Here is a 22430-nt window from a genome sequence, read left to right on the forward strand (position 1 = left end):
ACGCTGGTACGAGTAAAAAAAGGCGAGCACGAGCCTCTCTGTTATGTGCCGGCAATATGAAACAGTCCATGCAGGACTGTGGAGCTTCCCTGGTCTGCATGGCATGTTCCCAGAGGGAACACAGCTTACAACAGCGAGCATGGAGAGGGCACCGAGCACGAGCTCATGAGACTGTGAGAACAGCTCGATGTCCACCAGAGAACTCCCACACACTGGGCAGAGGATCCACAGCAGGACCTACTGGACCTACCAGCCGAGTGTGCAGCCTGCGAGACGTGGCGACAGCAGCACGTCACCGCAGGAGAGCTTTTCCATTTTGGATCGGGGCAACAGAAACCTGGGAGGCTGCCTCGAAAGGCTCCTCACCTCAAAGGTAATCAACACACACCAGCCACACACGGTACCACACACAAGCATGCACACACTAAAAAGTGGAGATCCAACGATCACCAGTTTCACATCTGCAGCTGATTTATAGTTAAGCTGGTCTGTAGAGTTCACATAGAGCCGGTGTGGGTGAGGGGACTCGCCCAGCTCTAATGACCAAAGTCGTCATTAGACATTCGTCATTTAACATATTGATCAGGATCATACTTTGATTATAAATTTGATTAAAAATAAAGATGATTTACTACTAGCTGACATGGACAAAGCTCTTTTTTACAGTGATACCAAAAACCTAACACATAAGGCTGGATGTTAATTTTACCCCCTCAAAGATGTGCTGACAGGGGAAAGCCAGTAGACTTCAACCTCTCTTAAGAGTGAAATTGTTTTTTTTGTTGTTTTATTGAGCTGAGATCAGATTTATGATGATCACTCTGATAACTTCATATTGTTTCCTTTAAACCATTTTGCCACAGTTTCTGTACAACTGTGTGTTTAAACTTCAAGTTCGTCTCTTGAAGGTCTTCAGCTGCTCATGTTGCAGATCCACTGTGAGCTGAAATTCCAATGAAGCTGTTAGAAAAATCAAAGTGATGTTTCAGATTAGTCAATGAGCTCATTAGTTAATAACTGTGTAAGATGGTGTTATGGTCCCCTGATCCTCTGCTGCCTACCCACCATCTATCTTTCCTCCCTCTGCTTTCTATCTTTGTCTCTCTGTGAGTGTGGCATTTGTGGTGTGTGTGATGTTTGGCAGTTCTGCTGGTTCCTGCTCCTCCTCGGCTGGAGCACCTGCAGTAACTGATAATCAGTCCAGCACATCAGTTTGGAAGAATTTGACTCCATTTTTGACACAGAGCAGCTTTAATTCTGACATGTTGGATTTTCTCACATGAACTGCTCGCTTCCAGCTCTTTCACACCATCTTTGTTGGACTCTGTTGGACTTGGTTGTTGCAAAGCTCTATTTTTAACAGCAGGCATGGACACTTTGTGTTCCTACGAGGCTGCTGGAGCTGATTGAGGCCACTCAGTACAACACTGATGATTCCAGCAGACATGCCACAGCACATTTCAGAAGCATCCCTGAAGCATCTCTTTGCTCTGCACCACTAAAAATAACTCTGGATCTATTTTTTACAGAAGCTCCATCAAGCTGCAGAAAACAGAGGAAAATGTGCAAAACAGAAGAAACAGCAAAGGAAATCCTGTCAGTGTTGAAAATAGAAGAGCCTGTGCAGACCAACATGTTTCTCTTCTAAAATACACCAGGTGTGGTTTGAAGGACGCAACAAAACCACATCAGAAAGACATCAGAGACTCATCACATCACTCGCTGGATTCACTGGATTATTTTTCTCTCAACATTATTTGGAACAAAGAAAACAAACTTGACTGGTTTGTGTCATTGTGGTGCTGCATGGCCCACTTTCTCCTGAGATTCAGTTCACAGACACATGTTCTGATAGTTTTCTTCAGAATTTGCTGCTATAATTCAAAATTGATTGTGTGATTAATGATGGTGAGCCAGATGGGCCAAACCATGATACTATCAGCAGATGTTTCATTGTAGTGGTGGCATCATTGATGGGATAAATGGACTGGTGCTTATATAGTGATTTTCTATTTTCATGTGGACTAAAGTAGTGGACTGACCAACAGACTGACATTAACATCAGAGCCGTGCTGCTAGTGTGGCTAAAAGAAAAGAGAAGAAGAGACAGTCATGTTGATATGAACATTAGAGAAACACATCATGGAGCTGAAATATGATCCTGCTTCCTCATTTGGACTCATTCACCTCAGCTGACACGTTCAACAGCAGACAGGTTTTTGTAGCAGTCTTTCTCACTGTGAGAGTGGCAGGAGGGTGGTATGACTACTACATCTTTGGCTCTGGAACTAAACTGTCTGTAACAGGTAAGAACAAACATTTATTTTCCTTCAGTTGTTTTATTGTAGAAGCTGAAAATGTGTTTAAAGTCAGTTTCTGCTGCTTCAGGCTTTACATGTTAGTTTTTCATCATTAGTAGAGAATTCATCTGCAGCCATTGTTACAGAAGAAAAGCTCAATAATCTCTGAAAACATGTTGAAATCTCACTGAACAACTAAAGTTATTCTTTATTTCTGCAAATATTAGTGATGTTACAAATATTTAGGATTTGATCCTCTCAGTGATTCTGCTGGTTTTTAACACAAGATCATATTTGATGTTAAAATTAAAGTAATATTGATTTATAAATTTATTGTTAGGAGATTTTAACTTTACGTTGATGAAGAAAACTTATTTTTAATTGTCAAATATTTATGTGTCTACTTCAAAAAGTATCTTTTAGTAAACAAAATTTTTAAATGAGATACTGATTAGAAAATTCAGAAGCAATTTGATGTAAAAAAAAATGTAGGAAAAAATGACTTTGTTAAACTCAGATATGTATTTTTCACATTTATCATATGACCCTAAAATGTACATTGAATTAAAAGGGTAACGATGTTCAAATTGATAATTGTGGTATTGAAATGTACAAAGAAATCTGAGCTTTGGTTAAATTTACATAACAAAATTGAGAAATGAGACATTACATTGTTAAACCCTTTGTGCAGCATGGACTGTTTGGAAATGTGCTTTCTAAATACGCTTGACCTTGACCAAATGTGTTCATTCAGAAAGCCACTTTTTTAAGAATATATAAATATCTTTGTTAAAACGGACACTGTTAAAGACTTATAATAAAAATAATTAACATACATAATCTTTAGTTAGCAAGTGATGATTTAATAGCAATATGTATTTCAGTTATTTCTTTTAAAACTAATAAAAGAAAACAACTGGAGGTAATCTCTGCGTTGTTCAACCAGCAGGACCCAGAGTCCATGTGGAGGGGAGCAGCTCCCTGCTGTGTGTGCCCCCAGCCATGTTTCCTCCTCTGGTCCAGCTGTCATGTAAAAGACAGAAGAAGAACAGAGGAGAACTGGAGCTGCCCCCTGCTGAGGGAGAGCAACTGGAGCTGATCCATGAACAAGAGAACAGCAAATATAAATGTAACTGCTACATCAAAAATGTCAGCAACAGCAGAGTGGAGGCCCGAACACAACAAGGTAATGAAGGCTTGGTGACTGTGTTGAGCAGTGATTCAGCTTCATGTGGAGATGCTGTCAAAGAGAGCAGAGCAGCAGAGGACTGACATTTCTGCGGAACAAGTTTAGGGTCTTAAAGTTGCACTAATTGATCAAATCTTCATCCAACAAGCTCTGATAAAGCCACTGTACACTAGCTGCTCAGCACCAAACAGCAGACAGACCATAATATGTCAGAGATCAGTTTGTTAGCTGCTTGTGGAGTTCTTCTGCCCCCAAGTGGACACAAACACTACATCAATTCATCCACTTGAAGAAGAAGCTGTGACTGTTTCTATTTGGACTTTTTCTCCTTGATCTGAGAGGAATAACCTGACTGTCTGTCTGTCTCTTTGTGTCTGTCTGTCCTTCAGTGTCCTTCCAGTCTCAGTGCAGGGTGAAGCTGCTCTGCCTGCTGTACACAGTGCTGATAGTGAAGAGTCTGGTGTACTGCTGTGGACTCTCTCTGCTGATGATGCTCACAAACAAGGGAGCGTCCACCAACTGCACACATGCTGACTGACTGTTTCCTGCTCGCCTTTTCTCACCATCAGATTTCCTCCAGTCAGCAGTCAGAAATGTAAATTAACTTCTGGTTGGTTCAATGTTTGTTTATTGAGAATTTGACCTTTTCTCATTTAATCATCTTAAACCTTCTAATATAAATGCACATAATAAGTGTGCTTTATGTGCTTGTATAAAGCAGATTATTTGTGAAGTTTACATTTCTTAATGTAAAGTTTAATTAATTTTTTGTTCAGCTGTGCAGAAAAACTCAGCTGATGCATTCAGATCCCACCATAACAAAATAACAGTGTAGTTATTTGTCTGAAGTAAAAATAAAGATTTGGATTTTAAGAATGCATTTCTCATTTCTTCTGTGATACATAACCTGTGTGACTGCAGCATTCACAGATCATAAACTTGCTCTCCTGCAGCAGACGGGCTGTGTGGCTTTCTGCTCTGCAGCCTCCACACCGTTAGCTGTGGCTTTTCACTTTAATAACACAATGACAGTTACAAGCATGAACTCTGCTGAAAGTTGTTCAGGAAGCATCTGTGTTCATGTGTGTGAGAGAAACAAAGTGTGAACTCAGAGCTGTTACAGAGTTGATGTTTAGTACGATCACAAAAGACAAATACAAGATGAAGTCTAAACATTAAATCCCACAGAACTCAAGTTGAACCGTTATGATTTAAAAACACTGAAAAAGTGAATAAATTAAGAAAACATTTGTAAAAACAATTTCACAAAACACCATCAGTTCAGATGGATATTGAGCATCTTTCTCACTTTTTCTAATAATTATAAATATGTAAAATGTTTAATCAAAATGTGTCATTGATTAATCAGCTTAATTATTCAGACTAGTACAATTTATACAAATAATATAATTGAGTCAAAAATTGAAATCAAATCATAATTATTATAATTAAGACCAGCACAGAGAAACAAACTCAAACAAAGAACATTCATCAATTTGATGATTTAACCAGTGATGAATATTTATTAAGTTCACGCTGTGCTATAAATTCTGTTGATATGAATATTAAGGTTTAACCCTCATAATGTCGTCCCGATTTCCATACACCTGTGGTCCTCAGGGTCAGAAATGTCCCCACTTCATTTGAGTGTTTTTTAAAGTATAAATTGTCAATGTGTAAAAAAATACATTAAATGATCAGTTATTGTGATTATTGTTTCACAACCAGAGTCGGTCACTTTAACAGATGATCACAATCAGATTAAGGCAGTGGTAAAATCTTGCTTCTTTCAGCTCAGGGAGCTGCAAAAATAAAGCCAATTCTTTCACGGCAGCACTTTGAGACAGTGATCCTCGCCTTTGTTAGCACTCGGCTGGATTACTGTAATGCACTTTATGTTGGGCTCAGCGCATCATATATTAGTCATCTACAGAGGAGGCAAAATGCCGCAGCTCGTCTTTTAACTGGCACTCGAAAGTTTGAGCACATTTCCCTGTTTTAGCTTCACTTCACTGGCTGCACATTTCTTCTAGGACTCATTTTAAAATTCTTTTATTTACTTTTAAAGCTCTCCATGGCCTCGCCCCATCTTATCTCTCTGAGCTGCTACAGCCTCATACACCCACCCGCTCTCTCAGGTCAGCTGATCAGCTGCTCCTGCATGTACCCAGGACTGGGCGTAAACTTCGTGATCGTGCTTTTGCTGTAGCAGCTCCAAAACTGTGGAACGAGCTTCCTTTAGAGATCAGACAGGCCACTTCTTTATCTGTTTTTAAGTCACTCTTGAAAACCCACCTCTTTACCCTGACCTTTGACACCACGTGAGATGTTGGTTTTTATTTTTATCTTTATTTCAGTTGTTTTTAGGAGATTCGATGCTGTTTTATCTTGTTTTTGTTTTAATATAGGGCTGTTTGAATTTTATGTTTGATGTGTTTCATTTATTTATTTTGCTGTTTTCTGTTATTCTATTGTTTTAACTTATTCTCTGTACAGCACTTTGTTCCTGTGCTGGGTATTTTAAAGTGCTTTATAAATAAAATTGGATTGGATCACAGACGGGTTTATGTCAAAGTTAATGTAGGAAGCTGTTTTTAAACTACTTCAAGTTTTTTATTGGCAGCAAATAATCACGTTTTCCTTTGGGCTCCAAAATGACCCCGTCTGCTTTGACTATTTCTAAATGAAAGGTATAAAATATCATCCATCTCTGTGTTTCAAGGTTTCATTCAACTTTATTCCAACTCATTGCCTGACAGTTTCCTGTATTTTGGCATGGTAGGAACAGCAGGGCATGGGTCTGAGTGAAGGCAAACTTTCATGAGGACAAAGGCGTGTCCATATTTGACACAAGTGCAGGAGGATAAATTATCAATTCGCTGAACTTTAGTGATGCTTTTAAAGAATCTGTGATTTTAAAATCTTTAATGCAAATATAAAATCTGATGAGATTTATTCCACAGATTTGTGTTTTATGTCAGGGTAAATAATCTATAACTTAAGTGATTTACTATGAAGTGAAAAAGACAAAATATGAAACAGATGTCGTCATCGAGGAGTGGACTCAGGCGCAGACAAAACTCAGACGCTGGATGGTGAAGAATTAAGTGAAGTTTATTACAGGAGGTTCGGTGTGACGACAACGAGTGATTAAAACAAACATGAACTAAAAATCGTCTCTGAGGTAAATGACTAATTTACAAGGTATCACGTATCACACCACGCTGTGAGACGCTGTCAGCAGCACTGAAGGAAAACACTATGAACAGTGTTGAGACGACACCAGCCTCTCCGATCCTTTTGTCTTAGTAGAGATCACAGAGATGTTTCCAAATATTCCTACTTTTGTACTGTTGTGTAAATGTGTGTGTAAAGGTGGATGACTGCCTACTGCAAATGAAATCTAACCATGGCTACAAATAAATGAAGCTGACGTGAAACACAGCCCTGTTTTTATTACTGTTTATAGATATTAGAATTGATGATCATCATTTGAATGATTCTTAAAAAGGCTTTAATGAATCCTTCAGTCTGAAACCAACTTGGAACAAAACACATTAGAAGATGTGGGAAAGAAGCACAGTGTGCACATATTTTAAACACACAACAGAACCACATGTGTTTGTTTCAAAGAAGATTTTTACTCTAAATGTTCTTATATATGATTTTCTTTTTTTAACTACTTTGTGTGCAATTTATGAACTTTTAAAATATTTAACCATATTATTATTTTTAATTTTTCTATTTATTTATAGTTTAGTTATATTTAGTTTGTATATTTAGTGTTTTCATCACAGCTGTTAAACCACAGATAACAGTGTGTGTTACTAAATTCACAGCAACATGAATGTTTCTGAGTGTTTGTGCATCATGTGACCCAGATTTTTGGATCTGCTGTCAGATTGAAATGAAGACGATGAAACCACAGCAGCTTCAGCTGAGCTGTCAATCAGCAGCAGCAGTCTTATCTGTGGGCCGCAGGGGCTGATGGGAGCTTTGAGGACCTGTTAGAAACCACGTGGCCCTCGTCTGATCTCGCAGCTCGTCCTTGTTTGGCCTCAGCTGCATCAGAGCGCCACTTCTCCCCAGGTTCACCAGAGGAAACACCACTGCACAAAATGCTTTTCCTCCCAGCTGCTGCTCTGTGCTGTCTGTGTTCAGGTGAGTGTTTCCAGCCAATCAGGAGCCAACAAAGTCAACCTGTAACAAACACTGTCACACTAACCTTCATCTATCTGTCTGTGTCTCTACAGCACTGGTTACCATGGCAGCAGAACAGCTGATTCAGGACGATTTAACATTGACCAGGAGAGTTGGAGAAAGTGTCTCCTTCAGCTGTGGAGGGACTGAACAGTGTTATGACAGCTATCGGTACTGGTACCAGAAGAAAGAAAAAGAAACATTTAGAATAATTCTGTATAGTTATAAGAGTGGTGGTAATTACAGAGTTTCCAAGCCTTACAATCATCCTCAGCAAGATGATTTCATAGTTGAGAATGAAGAAAACAGCTGTAAGTTGAAGATAGCGAAAGTTAAACTCAATCATTCAGCCACCTACTACTGCTCCTGTTATAAGTATGCTCCCCACAGTGAGAAATGATCCCTGCAGCCTGAACAAAAACCAACAGATGAACAGATGTCAAACAGTGTCTGTGACAGGAAGAGAGCAGTAAACCACAGCCCAGCTTCACATGTTTCACCTCCATCTCAGAGTCACAAACATACTGAGCTCAGGGACGATTTTTATTTACTGCTGTCAGAAATTCAATTCTATTTATTTCTGTTTTGAACAGATTTTTCATCCTGTTTTAAGACAGAAACAAGAGGAACAGATGACATCAAACTTCCAAATGGAAACAAATGTATCCTCAGTCCCACAAAAACATTTATTCAAAGTGAAAGAAAAACAGATTGTGTCAAACTGAATCAAAGTCCATCCCTCATTCACAGTGTTAATGTTCTCTTCATGAAAACTCTTCCAGCAGCACTTGTTGTTTAACACCTTTCAGTACATTTAACCAGACACTTGGACTGATGTCAGGTCAGGATTTTGTCCTTCTAGCAGCGGCTCATTAGGACGCTGATGTTGTTGGACAGATTTCCATCAGTTTCCTGTGGATGTTTATAGAGGATGAATCAGTCACGGTGCCTCATCTTTCTCTCACCGTCTTTTCTCTCTGACAGAAAAAAACAGATTTTGTATCTGAATATATCAAATCTGGAATAAAAGGACAAGATTTCTGCTCTCTGTTTGTGTTTCTGACCAATAACATGCAGCTTTGGTTGTGTGACCAAGTGGTCGGCGGGGTTAGATAAAAAGTAATAAAATGACAACGCCACCTAGGGGAATTTCACCCCCAGGAAATATATTTAAGAAAAATAAATAAGAATAAGAGGTCGCACAGATTCAAGGATGCACACTGAGGCAGGTTGGCTCCAATATTAAAACAGTTTTATTTATAATAAAAATAAATAAAATATTAAAACCCAACATGTAGCGTCATTGTTGACAGTGTCCTAAAGTGAAAATAAAACAATCAGGGAACTTGGACTTACCAGCAGCCGTGGACCAAAAAGAAAATCACACAAAGAAAATCATTGCAGCCCACCCGGTGCTGTACAAAAGAAAGTGTGAAAACGACCCACCACCTGAGGTCCCAGGGCCACTGGCACGTCCTCCGTTCACTGAAATAAAACACAGAAAAATATGTTAAAAGAATAAAAGGACACTGAGCATCAGGCTCGCTACAGATCATTAAAAAAAACTAAAACACTTTAATAACAGGAAACACACACACACACACACGCAGGAAGGCTTATACCCCACGGGTCAAACTACCACTCGTGCTGGTAGTAATTATCCTCAATCGCAAGCCGGTCTGGCTCCTCACCGGCTGAGACCGGCAACCGAGGCGATTTAAAGTCCCAGCACGACACTCGGGCAGAGGGTCGCTTCAGCCCGATCACAGAAGCGTGGGTACGAGCAACAGTCCAGGATAAAATAGAATAAAACCAGGCGAACCAGAAAAAGGTAAGCCTACTTAATAAAAACAAGATAAGACGAGACAAGACAAGACAAGACAGCAGGCTCCACTGAGGAGGAGTCCTCACACCAGCGGCTGGGAAGGCGTTTCACTCTTCCGGTTTAGGTTGGGCGATTTGCCACGGAGAGGCGAATACAGCAGTCAAACCCTAAAACAGATAAATGTAACCTTAGACTCTTATAGCTATGAATGCTAATAAAAGTCGTTTTAACGGCTTACCCCAGGACCGGAGGCGCTGTACTCTCACTGGTGGGGACAACAGAGCACCTCTCTCCGCTATGCCGGAATAAAACAAACTGCCGCGCTACAACAGGCCGCAAAACTATTAACACAAATTCCAGTGCTCGGAGGGAATCTGAGGTTAAGCGAGAGCACACCTGTAGCTGTCATATGCTCGACTCTTGCTGATCAGTCCGTCGCAGTGGGCCAGCATTTACTGCTGCCTTGTGCCGAATGCACGGGAGGAATGATCCAACAAAAACACCGGCTTGCTTTATACGGGCTAACGCCACCCTGCAATCAATATGCAGGTGGGCTCCCAATCAACCTAGCTACGCGGCGAAGAGAGCGAGCGCAGGAGAGAGCGAGCGAGAGAGAAAAAGAAAGGCGAGTAGCCCATCTGGCCACAGTTGCATGCAGGTAAACAGTCTGTGAGGAGAACAAAAGAGTCCATCTGCTGAAAATGCATCACATCATCAAATATAATCCAGACATGACTTTTTATTCAGTCGATTTTAAATTCTCTGTTTTCATAAACAATGAGCAATAACAAGAAATTGAAGTCTTTGTCCAGATATCTGCTGGATAAACCAGAAGCCAAGAAGAATTGCTTGTTGTATCCTGAAGCTAAGTCAGCAGACTAATCAATGGGTTCCCGGGTTGTCCAAACCCAGCAGGTCATGGCCGCCCTGACCTGGTTGTGCCAGAGGTTTGTTTGAAATAGAAGACAATAAATACGATTCTAGTTTATCAAAAATCATTTTCAGTGGGCACTGGATTAAAATTCAATGACAAAAAGACTGAGGTGATGGTTTTTGGTAGCCCCACTGAGATGCCCAATGTATATTTAGATACCTTGGCCCAGCACAATAAGCCAACTGTCACAAACCTGGGAGTCAAAGTGGACTCAGATTAAGGCAGTCATAAAGTCAGGCTTCTTTCAGCTCAGGCAGCTGGCTAAAATAAAGCAATTCTTTCACAGCAGCTCTTTGAGACAGTTATCAACACCTTTGTTAGCATTAGCTGGATTACTGTAATGCACTTTATATAGGGGCCAGTGCTTCATACATTCCTCATCCACAGAGGCCGTGAAATGCTGCGACTCGTCTTTTAACTGGCACTCCAAAGTTTGAGCACATTTCCACTATTTCAGCTTGACTTCAGACATCACACCATGCACATCTGATGCAGTTTTATTGGTTGCCATGCTGACAGGATACGATGGGAGGTGGAGAAATTAAACAACTTGCAATTACTGCATATCCAACCTGCTACCATGGATGGACAGAGAGTTAAATTAGCTCTTTTAAATGCAAGATCTGTATCAAATAAAAGTGTTGACTCAAAGGACCATGCCAGTTTCTACAGTCAATATTCCCCAGCAAGGCGACATTGATCAGTGGCCTCATCTTAAACCTGTTAAACTTCACAACATTGATGCAGAGGTGGAGCTACTGATAGGCACTGATGCTTCCAATGTTTTAGAACCATGGAAAGTGATAAACAGTGTGGAGGGTGGACCTTATGCTGTAAAAACAAAAGTTGGCTGGGTCATAAATGGTCTCCTGCGCACTGGAAGTAACAGCGGAAATAATAACAACTGCACTGCTGTAACAGCCAATAGGATTTCTGTTGAGCGTCTTGAAGAAATGTTGATTAAACAGTACAACCATGATTTTAATGAAAGATTCTCAAAGGAGCAGACTGAAATGTCCAGAGAGGATATGTGTTTCATGGATATTGTTAGTAGTTCAATAAAACTTATTGGAAATCATTATCACATTGATTTGCCTTTCAGGAGAGAAGGTCCACGCTTGCCAAATAACCTCTGTGTCACGGAGCAGCTTCTCTAGAGTCTCCGACGCAGATTTGAAAAGGCTCATTATAAGGATGAATACACTGAATGTGTAAACAACATGCTTGAACAAGGATATGCCGAGCTTGTGCCTGCAGAGGAGTTGCACAAAGATGATGGAAAGGTGTGGTACATCCCTCATCACGGAGTGTATCATCCCACACATATACTGACGTTGACAGGGAGACAAGATGGCGGCAGTATGTTCGGCTCGCCGTCACTCCACCTGTTTTCTGGTTTTCTGTTTGCTGTTCATTGCCTTAACTATGGAAATTAACTCGCTCCGGACTTATGACCGAAAAACTCTTTTTATCATCCGGGACTCAGCAGTGACAGCACCTTTGTCCTTTGTTTTTGATGGGCAAACAAGCAGTGCACCTCCACCGCTCCATGGCATTCCGCCTTACCTACATCGCACCTGGTTCCTCCCTCCCAAGCTACACCGGAGAAAACGCTGGAGAAGACGAGGGAAGCGAAGTGGTCTCCTGGCTCGTACAAAGGCATTCCTGTCACTTTCTTGCCTGGCTGATCCTCTCCTTGTACAAATGGGTTTCTGCTACTCTGCCACTGTGAGAGGCTCACTCCAACCCAGAGGACCCTGGGTGCGCACTGTCTCTCCAACTCCGCCTGGTGCTTCTCCTGTTTCACCGGTGGGCCCGCTTCTCGGCCCGCGCTTCCTTCAGTCGTCTGGTTCGCTCCTCGCCATGCCGGCGGTGGCGTTCTCCTCAGGTGAGCGACTCTCTTCCACCTCCGGCCCGCGCCTGATGCCTGCTCCTCTCCTGCGTGACTCTTCAAGTACGTCGCTGTTTGCTCCTGTTCCGGGTGCTGGGATATCGGCTCCTTTCCAGCCACGGATCCGCAGACTTGGTACCGTTATTTCTAACCTCCGCCCACTCAGCCGCACATCAACCCCGATGACAGCTACTGATCTCACCTTATCTATGGCTTTGATCAACATTCGATCCCTCTCCAATAAGACGTTTCTGCTCAAGGATTTCTTCTCTTCTCATGAACTGGATTTTATGTTCCTGACTGAGACCTGGCTACATGCTGGTGAGACTGTGGCTTTCTCTGAGCTTCTTCCTCCAGGCTGTTGTTTTTTCAACTCTCCCAGGTCTTCTGGTAAAGGTGGAGGCCTTGCCTGTGTTTTTAAATCAGTTTATGACTGTCATCAGATTTCATCTTTCTCCTTTTCCAGCTTTGAACTGCAGCTTTTTAAACTGAACTCATCTACTCCATTACTGTGTGCAGTAGTGTACCGTCCTCCCAAATTCAACAAGGATTTTATCAGTGAGTTTGGGGAATTCTTATCAGGACTTTCAGTAGATTTTGATCATTTTCTTATTGTTGGCGATCTGAATATCCATGTGTGTTGTCCATCTAAACCTCTGGTTAGAGACTTTGTATCACTGCTGGACTCTTTTAACCTGACTCAGTGTGTGTCTGGCTCCACACATGAGAAAGGTCACACACTGGACCTCGTCATGTCTCACGGCCTGAGTATCCACGTCTCTGAAATCTGTGAGAGTGCGTGTATCTCTGATCACCTTCCTGTCCTGTTTTCTGCCACTGCACAATGTTCTGTTGCTGCAGTTAAAGCTCCTTCACGCCGCCACCGGATCATCAATACCCATGTACCATCCCAGTTCTCTGCTGCTTTCAACAACTCTGAGCTCTCCACGGTGGACTGGATTGACTCCCTGTGTGCAGAAGATTTAACTGCTCTTTTTAACTCAACATGCACTTCTATTCTGGACTCCATCGCTCCCCTAAAATCACTCCGTCCCAAAGCTCACACTGAACCCTGGATTACAGACTCTGTTCGTGCTCTCAGGCGCTCTTGCAGGTGTGCTGAGAGAAAGCGGAAAAAGGACAAGCTGCAAATCTCCTTCAATATCCTGAGAGACTCTCTTTTAACTTATCAGAAAGCTGCTAAAGAGGCTAAGTCCTCCTACATATCTAACCTGGTCAGCAGTAATGTCCATAAACCTCAGACTCTGTTTCGTGTTTTAAACTCCATTGTTGATCCTCATACGTCCACTTGCCTCACACCTTCTGCCACCCTCTGCAATGACTTTTTATATTTTTTTGTTAATAAGATTTCCTCCCTTCAGTCTGTCATTCCACCTCCACCTTTAAATCCCTGTGTTTCTCCCTCGTGCCAATCTGCCTTTAACCAGTTTGAGCTAATCTCTCTTTCTCAGCTGCATGAAATAGTCTGCATGGTCAAGTCTACCAACTGTTCCACTGACGCTATCCCCTCTCGTCTTCTGAAGCAGGTCCTGGACTCAGTTGGACCTGTCCTTCTGGTCCTGATCAATGCCTGTCTCAGCTCTGGTTGTTTTCCAACACTTTTTAAGCATGCTGTTGTTCAACCTCTCCTTAAAAAGCCTAACCTGGACCCATCTATACTCTCTAACTATAGGCCCATCTCCAATCTGCCCTTTCTGTCCAAAGTACTGGAGCAAGTTGTCCTCAGGCAGCTCCAGTCATTTTTAGACAACAACAGTCTCTATGAGAAGTTTCAGTCTGGTTTTAGAGCTCGTCACAGCACTGAAGCCGCCTTACTGAGAGTTTTTAATGATTTGCTTTTAACTGTAGACTCTGGTTGTGCTGCTGTCCTAGTAACCTTAGACCTGACAGCAGCCTTCGACACTGTTGATCACAACATACTGTTATCCCGCCTGGAACACTGTGTCGGTTTGAAAGGTACTGTCTTAAAGTTTTTCCAGTCCTACCTGTATAACAGGAGTTTTTCTGTCCACCTCAGTGAACTGTCATCTCCCAGAGCTCCTTTAACTTGTGGTGTACCTCAGGGGTCCATTCTAGGCCCCCTGCTGTTTACTCTGTATTTGCTCCCTCTGGGCGATGTGCTGCGCAAACATAATGTGTCCTTCCACACCTTTGCTGATGACATTCAGATCTACCTCCCTCTGAGGTTAGACTGTAAGGACTCTTTGCAGCCGTTATTCTCCTGTCTGTCTGACATTAAGACTTGGATGGCTCTTAACTTCCTACATCTAAATGAAAGTAAAACTGAAGTCATTGTGTTTGGGCTTCCTAAAGACCCCAACCTTTCCTTTGATTTTATGGGACCCCTAACTTCCAAATGTACTTCCTCCATTAAGAGCCTCGGTGTTACTTTTGACAGTGCTTTTAAATTTGATAAACAAATCAGCTCCGTAGTCAAGGGATCTTTTTATCATCTACGGATTTTAGCTAAAGTCAAGTCCTACCTGTGCAGGAACGATCTAGAAAGGGTGGTCCATGCTTTTATTACATCACGGCTGGACTACTGTAACTCCCTTTATGCTGGTTTAGATCGTTCCTGTCTGCATCGCCTCCAACTGGTGCAGAACGCTGCTGCTCGCATGCTGACCGGTTCCAAAAAGAGAGACCACATCACTCCGGTCCTCTGCTCTCTCCACTGGCTCCCAGTTGCTTTTAGGATTGATTTTAAAATTTTACTGCTGGTTTTTAAGGTTCTTAACGGTACTGCACCTCCTTACCTGGCAGAGCTTCTTAGCATTTACCGCCCCAGGAGATCTTTGAGGTCAGCAGACCTGATGCTTTTAGATGTTCCCAGGTACAGATTAAAGACTAAGGGTGAGAAGGCCTTTGCTGTGGCTACACCCAGACTGTGGAACAGTTTACCTCCTCACATCAGATTCTCCACAAGCCTAGGAACTTTTAAAACTGCTCTTAAAACTCACCTCTTCTCATTGGCTTTTAGCAAGGTTTAACTTACTGTATTAACTTATTGTTTTATCAGTGAGGTGTTTTATGTACTTGTGTTTTATTGTATTTTATATTTGTATTTTATTGTACAGCACTTTGGTCAGCCTTGGTTGTTTTTAAATGTGCTTTATAAATAAACTTGACTTGACTTGACTTGACACAAAGGGCAAGTTAAGAGTTGGATTTGGCTGTGGAACAACTTATAAAGGAGCATCATTGAACTGCCAGCTTCTACAGGGACCTGATCTCACAAGCTCGCTGGTTGGAGTTCTGATCAGATATATACAAGAGGTTGTTGCATTAATGGCAGACATTGATTCCATGTTTCACCAAGTTCACGTCTCAGAAAAACACGTCAACATTCTCCATTTCCTGTGGTGAAAACATGGTGACACTACAAGGTCTGCGCAGGAATACCGGATGAAAGTGCATTTATTTGGAGGAGTATCTTCGCCAAGCTGTGCAAATTATGCTCTACAGAGAACTGCAGATGACAATGCACAACAGTTTCCAGCTGAAGTGGTTGATACAGTCAAAAGAAACTTTTATGTGGATGATTGTTTGAAATCTGTTGCTTCAGAAGAGGAGGCAGTGCACATGGTGAAGAGGCTGACCAATATCTGCGCTAAAGGAGGATTTAAGCTTTCAAAATGGATCAGCAACAGTCGCACAGTGCTCATGTCCATCCCAGAGGAAAGAAGAGCGAAGGAAATTAAGGATCTGGATTTGGACACAGATCAGCTTCCAATTGAGAGAGCACTGGGTTTACAGTGGTGCATAGAAACAGACAATTCCAGTTCAGAACCTCCCTGCAGGACCGTCCACCAACCAAAAGGGGCATTTTGTCTGTGGTCAGCTCACTGTATGATCCTTTGGGAATCTTGTCTCCCTTCAGTATGCCAGCTAAACTGTTGCTACAAGAGCTTTGCCGACAAAATTTAAGTGGGATGAAGTTATTCCCCAATTTCTTTCCCAGCGGTGGCGTGATTGGCTGGAGGATCTCCAGCTGATTTCAAAGTTCAAAGTGGAACGTTGCTTTAAACCAAGTTGCTTTGGAAGACCAGATAAGGCACAACTTCATCATTTTCTGATGCAAGTCAAGATGGTTATGGAACCGTGTCATATTTAAAGTTGGAAAAGAATAACATCACGCATGTTGCTTTTATCCTGGGGAAGGCTAGAGTTGTTCCTCTCAATCAAACTGCAATTCCCAGGCTGGAATTGACGGCTGCAGTTCTTGCAGTTCGAGTGAATATGCTTCTGCAAAAAGAGCTGCAGATAAGGTTGGAAAAATCTGTTTTTTGGACTGATAGTACAACAGTACTGAAATACATCTCCAATGAAACCAGAAGATTTAATACTTTTGTTGCAAACAGAATTGCTGTCAATCGAGAAGCAACAGATGTGAATCAGTGGAGATGCGTTTCTTCCAAGGAGAATCCTGCAGATGATGCATCCAGAGGCATGAGTGCTGGGGATTTCCTCAAATGTAGAAGATGGATAAAGGGGAGAGAATTTCTCTATAAGTCAGAAAAGGAATGGCCTAAACTGGATGTGGAGTACAGTGTAATTTCTGCAGATGACCCAGAGGTCATAAAGGACCTGACAATGAATGTCATTGTGAAGGAATTACAAAATCCTACCAACTATCTTATCCATTACTTCTCGTCTTGGGCAAAACTTAAAATCTCTGTAGCCTGGCTTTTAAAGCTGAAAGAGGCCTTGGTGTTGCTGGTGCAGGTTTGAATAAGATTGATCTGGAATGTCAGAAAGAAGTGGAGATAAGAATGGAAAGATTTAGGACCACTTTGAAGAAAGGAAATCTGACTCCAGAAGATTTAGCAAAGGCAGAACAAGCTATTATTCAATATGCACAACAACAGAAATTTAAAACTGAAATGGCTTTAATCAGCAATGGCCTCAAAGGAGTCTCCAAGGGAAGTTGTCTTTACAAACTTGATCCAGTGTTGGATGCAGGAATCCTCAGAGTGGGTGGCCGATTGAATAAAGCAGCCACGACTATGGAAGTAAAGCATCCTGCAATTTTGACAAAGGATATGCATGTGTCAACACTGATTTTACGCCATATCCATCAAAGGTTGGGACATGCAGGAAGAGCACACATGCTGTCAAAACTAAGACAAAAATACTGGATATTAAATGCAAATTCTGCTGCCAGGAGAATCATCTCTCGTTGTATCACGTGTAGACGCAACAGAGGAAAGTTTGTTGAACAAAAGATGGCGGATCTGCCTGAAGAGAGAGTCCTGCCAGACACAGCTCCATTCACAAATGTTGGAGTGGAGTATTTTTGACCTATAAGTGTTAAAAGAGGACGAAGTCTCCTTAAAAGGTATGGAGTTCTTTTTACTTGTTTCACCAGTCGTGCAGTACATCTGGAGATTGCATGTACACTTGATACAGACTCCTGTATAAATGCTGTGCGGAGGTTCATCTGTAGACAAGGCCCAGTTTCGACCATCAGATCTGTTAATGCTACAAATTTTGTTGGGGCGAATCGAGAGTTGAAAGAAAGTTTGACTGAGCTGTACCATGCTAAAATTCAAAAGGCTTTTGTTCAAGATGGCATGAAATGGACCTTTAACATCCCAGCTTCTCACCAAGGCGGTGTGTGGGAGCCCCTCATTCGTTCAATAAAGAGTATTTTAGCCTCAGTTCTCAAAGAGCAAGTTTTGGATGATGAAGGACTCCAAACAGTCTTCTGTGAGGTTGAAGCTATATTGAACGACAGACCCATTACTAGAGTTTCAGATGACTCAAATGATCTTGAAGCACTGACACCCAATCACTTGTTATTGCTGAAAAATAAACCAGTTTTACCACCAGGACTGTTTGATCCAAGTGATCTGCATGTCAGGAAAAGGTGGAAACAGGTACAGTACATGGCAGAGTTGTTCTGGAAGAGATGGCTTTCTGAGTACCTACCTCTGATGCAAGAAAGACAAAAATGGATGAGGACTAAAAGATGTCTTATACCTGGAGATGTTGTTTTAATTGCAGACGCTGCAGCTCCAAGAGGATCGTGGATGATGGCGAAAGTCTTAAGTGTAAACCAGGGTGCAAAAGGCTTGGTGCGTTCTGTGAGACTACAAACAAAGACCAGTGTTTAGGAAAGGCCAGTGACAAAACTTATTTTGCTACTGGAAGCCTATATATTATATTTTGTTTCAATGTTTGTTTGATGTTACTTTGTTAAATTCGTCAGTAAGAGCTGTAGGGCCATTTTCTTTCTATAAATAAAGAGACTGGTATAGGACCAGCATGCACTGGGGTGGGCCTATGGTTTTTTACCAGAGCAGGAGAAGCAGCAGGAAGTAACAAAAAAATGGATCTTGTTATTGCCAAACTGGATAAATAAACCATAAAAACGCAACTTTCAAGTTTGGACAGTGGACTTCTTTTGCCTGCGTACGAAATATTATCTCAGTGCAGCAGTGGCTTGTGGACTTTTAATTGTGGGATGTTTGGTTTGTCAAACAAAAGGAATTGCCACTACAAAAAGATCTGGACTTTTTCGGTACTTATAAGCTGAACGTCATGTTCCTAACTGAGACATGGCTGCGCGGTGGTGAAGTGGCAGTTTTGCTGCAACTTTGCCCCAGTTGCCAGTTTCTTCAGCTCTTCTCAAATACACCAGGTGTGGTTTGAAGGACGCAACAAAACCACATCAGAAAGACATCAGAGACTCATCACATCACTCGCTGGATTCACTGGATTATTTTTCTCTCAACATTATTTGGAACAAAGAAAACAAACTTGACTGGTTTGTGTCATTGTGGTGCTGCATGGCCCACTTTCTCCTGAGATTCAGTTCACAGACACATGTTCTGATAGTTTTCTTCAGAATTTGCTGCTATAATTCAAAATTGATTGTGTGATTAATGATGGTGAGCCAGATGGGCCAAACCATGATACTATCAGCAGATGTTTCATTGTAGTGGTGGCATCATTGATGGGATAAATGGACTGGTGCTTATATAGTGATTTTCTATTTTCATGTGGACTAAAGTAGTGGACTGACCAACAGACTGACATTAACATCAGAGCCGTGCTGCTAGTGTGGCTAAAAGAAAAGAGAAGAAGAGACAGTCATGTTGATATGAACATTAGAGAAACACATCATGGAGCTGAAATATGATCCTGCTTCCTCATTTGGACTCATTCACCTCAGCTGACACGTTCAACAGCAGACAGGTTTTTGTAGCAGTCTTTCTCACTGTGAGAGTGGCAGGACGGCGGTATGGCTATGACATCTTTGGCTCTGGAACTAAACTGTCTGTAACAGGTAAGAACAAACATTTATTTTCCTTCAGTTGTTGTATTGTAGAAGCTGAAAATGTGTTTAAAGTCAGTTTCTGCTGCTTCAGGCTTTACATGTTAGTTTTTCATCATTAGTAGAGAATTCATCTGCAGCCATTGTTACAGAAGAAAAGCTCAATAATCTCTGAAAACATGTTGAAATCTCACTGAACAACTAAAGTTATTCTTTATTTCTGCAAATATTAGTGATGTTACAAATATTTAGGATTTGATCCTCTCAGTGATTCTGCTGGTTTTTAACACAAGATCATATTTGATGTTAAAATTAAATTAATATAGATAACAACAAATATGGTTTCAGGAAATATTTGCTTTATGTTGAGGAACAAATATTTTTAATAGTCAAACATTCATGTAGCTGCTTCAAAAAGGTAAATAAAAGTATAAAAACAGATACTGATTAGAAATCTCAGAAATGATATGACAGATAAATTTAGGATGAATATGACATCGTTAAACTCTGATATTTATTTCTGAGATGAAGTCGTGTGTGTGGATTTGTACGTGACAATAAAAAGTTAATAATACTTAAATTTTCCAAAATACTTTACGATACAAATTTTTATTAAATATACTTTGTCAAATAATTTGTATTTTATGACTAAAATATCATGAAGTATATCTCATATTATTGAAAACGTTTTATTCAACATTTCAGTTTTAGTGTTTTAAAATAGTTGCTACAGTTTTTTATTTGAATACAAACATAACTTAAAATAATCACTGCATCACTTTTCCAATTTTTACACAAAAATATTTAAGAATAAATTAGTCTGAAAGACAAATATGGTCTTTATGGTAAAATATATCAAAGACAAGAAGAATGGAAATTTTATCTGCTGAACTGAATTTTGTGAAATGATATTTAATTTTATTAATAGTACAAAACAATATGAAAAAAGATGAATTTATTTTTGGACAGAAGAGGATCTCTGTTAGAACTCGTGTCTAAGGACTAATAAGAAAAATACATTTTCACTTGTATAAAGAGAAATATTTTGAAATTGGACTTAACTAAATTTCTATAAAACAATAACAAGCAACCGCATGACGAATTAAACTGAATTTAATTTGACTTTTAAAATCATGCTGAGTGTTCCTCATGTGAGCCATGATGACATGAGCTGATGACTGTGTTTGATATGAAGCTGAATCCAGTGTATGTAGTGAACTTTGTGCTGTATTGATGAGTAGTTTAGTGATCAGAGTCCATGTAGTTTCCAGGATCAGACTGAATGCAGTGCAGTGCTGGAAGCTGCTGCTGACTGTGTGAATGTGTGTCTGTGCTGCTTGTTGCTGCTGTCAAACTTCAGATGAGCAGGTAGTGAAGCCCGTGGTGAGCGTGTACCCAGCAGCATCCAGAGCCCACCTGGAGGGGAACAGCTCCCTGCTGTGTGTGGCCTCAGCCATGTTTCCTCCTCTGGTCCAGTTCTCCTGGAAAAGACAGAAGAAGAACGGCGGAGAAGCGGAGGAGCTGCCCCCTGCTGAGGGAGAGCAGCTGGAGCTCAGAGAGTCGGGACGCACCATTGCCATCAGGATGGTTGATGGGAGCGATTCTGACACATATAAATACAGCTGCTGGGTGAAGCACGAGGGGGGCACAGTGGAGGCCCGAACACAACAAGGTAATGAAGGCTTGGTGACTGTGTTGAGTAGTGATTCAGCTTCATGTGGAGATGCTGTCAAAGAGAGCAGAGCAGCAGAGGACTGACATTTCTCACTGCAGCTCCAAACATTTGACTCCTTTTCTGTTTCAGAGCTTCCAGCTCCAGCAGCCTCCTGTCCTCCAGAGAGAGAGCCAGCAGACCTGCCAGCTCTGCAGCCAGCTGACTGTAAGATCACCTGCTGCTTCTCTGCATGGACAGCTCCAATGTCCAATGAGGGAGCTGGAACAAGTTTAGGGACTCATTCTTAAAGTTGCACTAATTGATCAAATCTTCATCCAACAAGCTCTGATAAAGCCACTGTACTCTAGCTGCTCAGCACCAAACAGCAGACAGACCATAATATGTCAGAGATCAGTTTGTTAGCTGCTTGTGGAGTTCTTCTGCCCCCAAGTGGACACAAACACTACATCAATTCATCCACTTGAAGAAGAAGCTGTGACTGTTTCTATTTGGACTTTTTCTCCTTGATCTGAGAGGAATAACCCGACTGTCTGTCTGTCTCTTTGTGTCTGTCTGTCCTTCAGTGTCCTTCCAGTCTCAGTGCAGGGTGAAGCTGCTCTGCCTGCTGTACACAGTGCTGATAGTGAAGAGTCTGGTGTACTGCTGTGGACTCTCTCTGCTGATGATGCTCACAAACAAGGGAGCGTCCACCAACTGCACACATGCTGACTGACTGTTTCCTGCTCGCCTTTTCTCACCATCAGATCTCATCAATTCATCTCATTCATCACTTTGATCAGTATTGTGTTCATGATGTAGTTCATTCTTCTTCTATTCTGTTTTTATATTGCATTTTTATGCACACTCTATTCTAAAGTACTATATATATGGACAGTTATGGATCAAATGGAAATTCCTATAATAAACTGATCACTGATCAAAATAAATGTGATTTGTATTGTCTAGTTTATTTTGATTTTTAATTTGGTCATGTATTCTAAAACAAACAAATAAAGCTTCATATTTTATCATTGTTATAGTTACATTATTGCCCAGAGTGAGTTTTTTCATGCATTCAAAAAATCAGTAATTTATGAAACCATGTTAACACTTGTTTGTCACATTTACATCTTTAGT

General features: G+C 41.2%; 1 protein-coding gene across 2 annotated transcripts; it reads left to right on the forward strand.

Moving 5' to 3' along the window:
• Window positions 1-7607: 7607 nt before the first annotated feature.
• LOC148097288 (immunoglobulin lambda-1 light chain-like) lies at window positions 7608-22026 on the forward strand. 2 transcript variants are annotated; one of them, XM_087831799.1, is made up of 6 exons: window positions 7608-7650; window positions 7743-8064; window positions 19590-19651; window positions 21000-21311; window positions 21444-21518; window positions 21878-22026. In XM_087831799.1, the coding sequence occupies exons 1-6, from the start codon at window positions 7608-7610 to the stop codon at window positions 22024-22026; spliced, it is 963 nt and encodes a 320-aa protein (XP_087687925.1). The 2 variants fall into 2 exon arrangements, with proteins under 2 accessions (XP_087687925.1, XP_087687926.1); XM_087831800.1 differs by lacking the exons at window positions 7608-7650; window positions 7743-8064; window positions 21444-21518 and adding an exon at window positions 20881-20899 and having other exon boundaries at window positions 19501-19713; window positions 21012-21311.
• The last annotated feature ends 404 nt before the right edge of the window (window positions 22027-22430 follow it).

Source organism: Neolamprologus brichardi, chromosome 18, assembly GCF_056152115.1.
Source record: "Neolamprologus brichardi isolate AB-2024 chromosome 18, ASM5615211v1, whole genome shotgun sequence".
NCBI lineage: Eukaryota > Metazoa > Chordata > Actinopteri > Cichliformes > Cichlidae > Neolamprologus > Neolamprologus brichardi.

Bases quoted from the DNA above. Each gene is read 5' to 3' on its own strand.
- LOC148097288 (XM_087831799.1), top strand. From the start codon at position 7,608: ATGCTTTTCCTCCCAGCTGCTGCTCTGTGCTGTCTGTGTTCAG. The intron at 8,065-19,589 runs GTATGCTCCCCA...TCTCACTGTGAG, and splicing joins TACTACTGCTCCTGTTATAA to AGTGGCAGGACGGCGGTATG. The intron at 21,519-21,877 runs GTAAGATCACCT...TCTGTCCTTCAG, and splicing joins AGCTCTGCAGCCAGCTGACT to TGTCCTTCCAGTCTCAGTGC.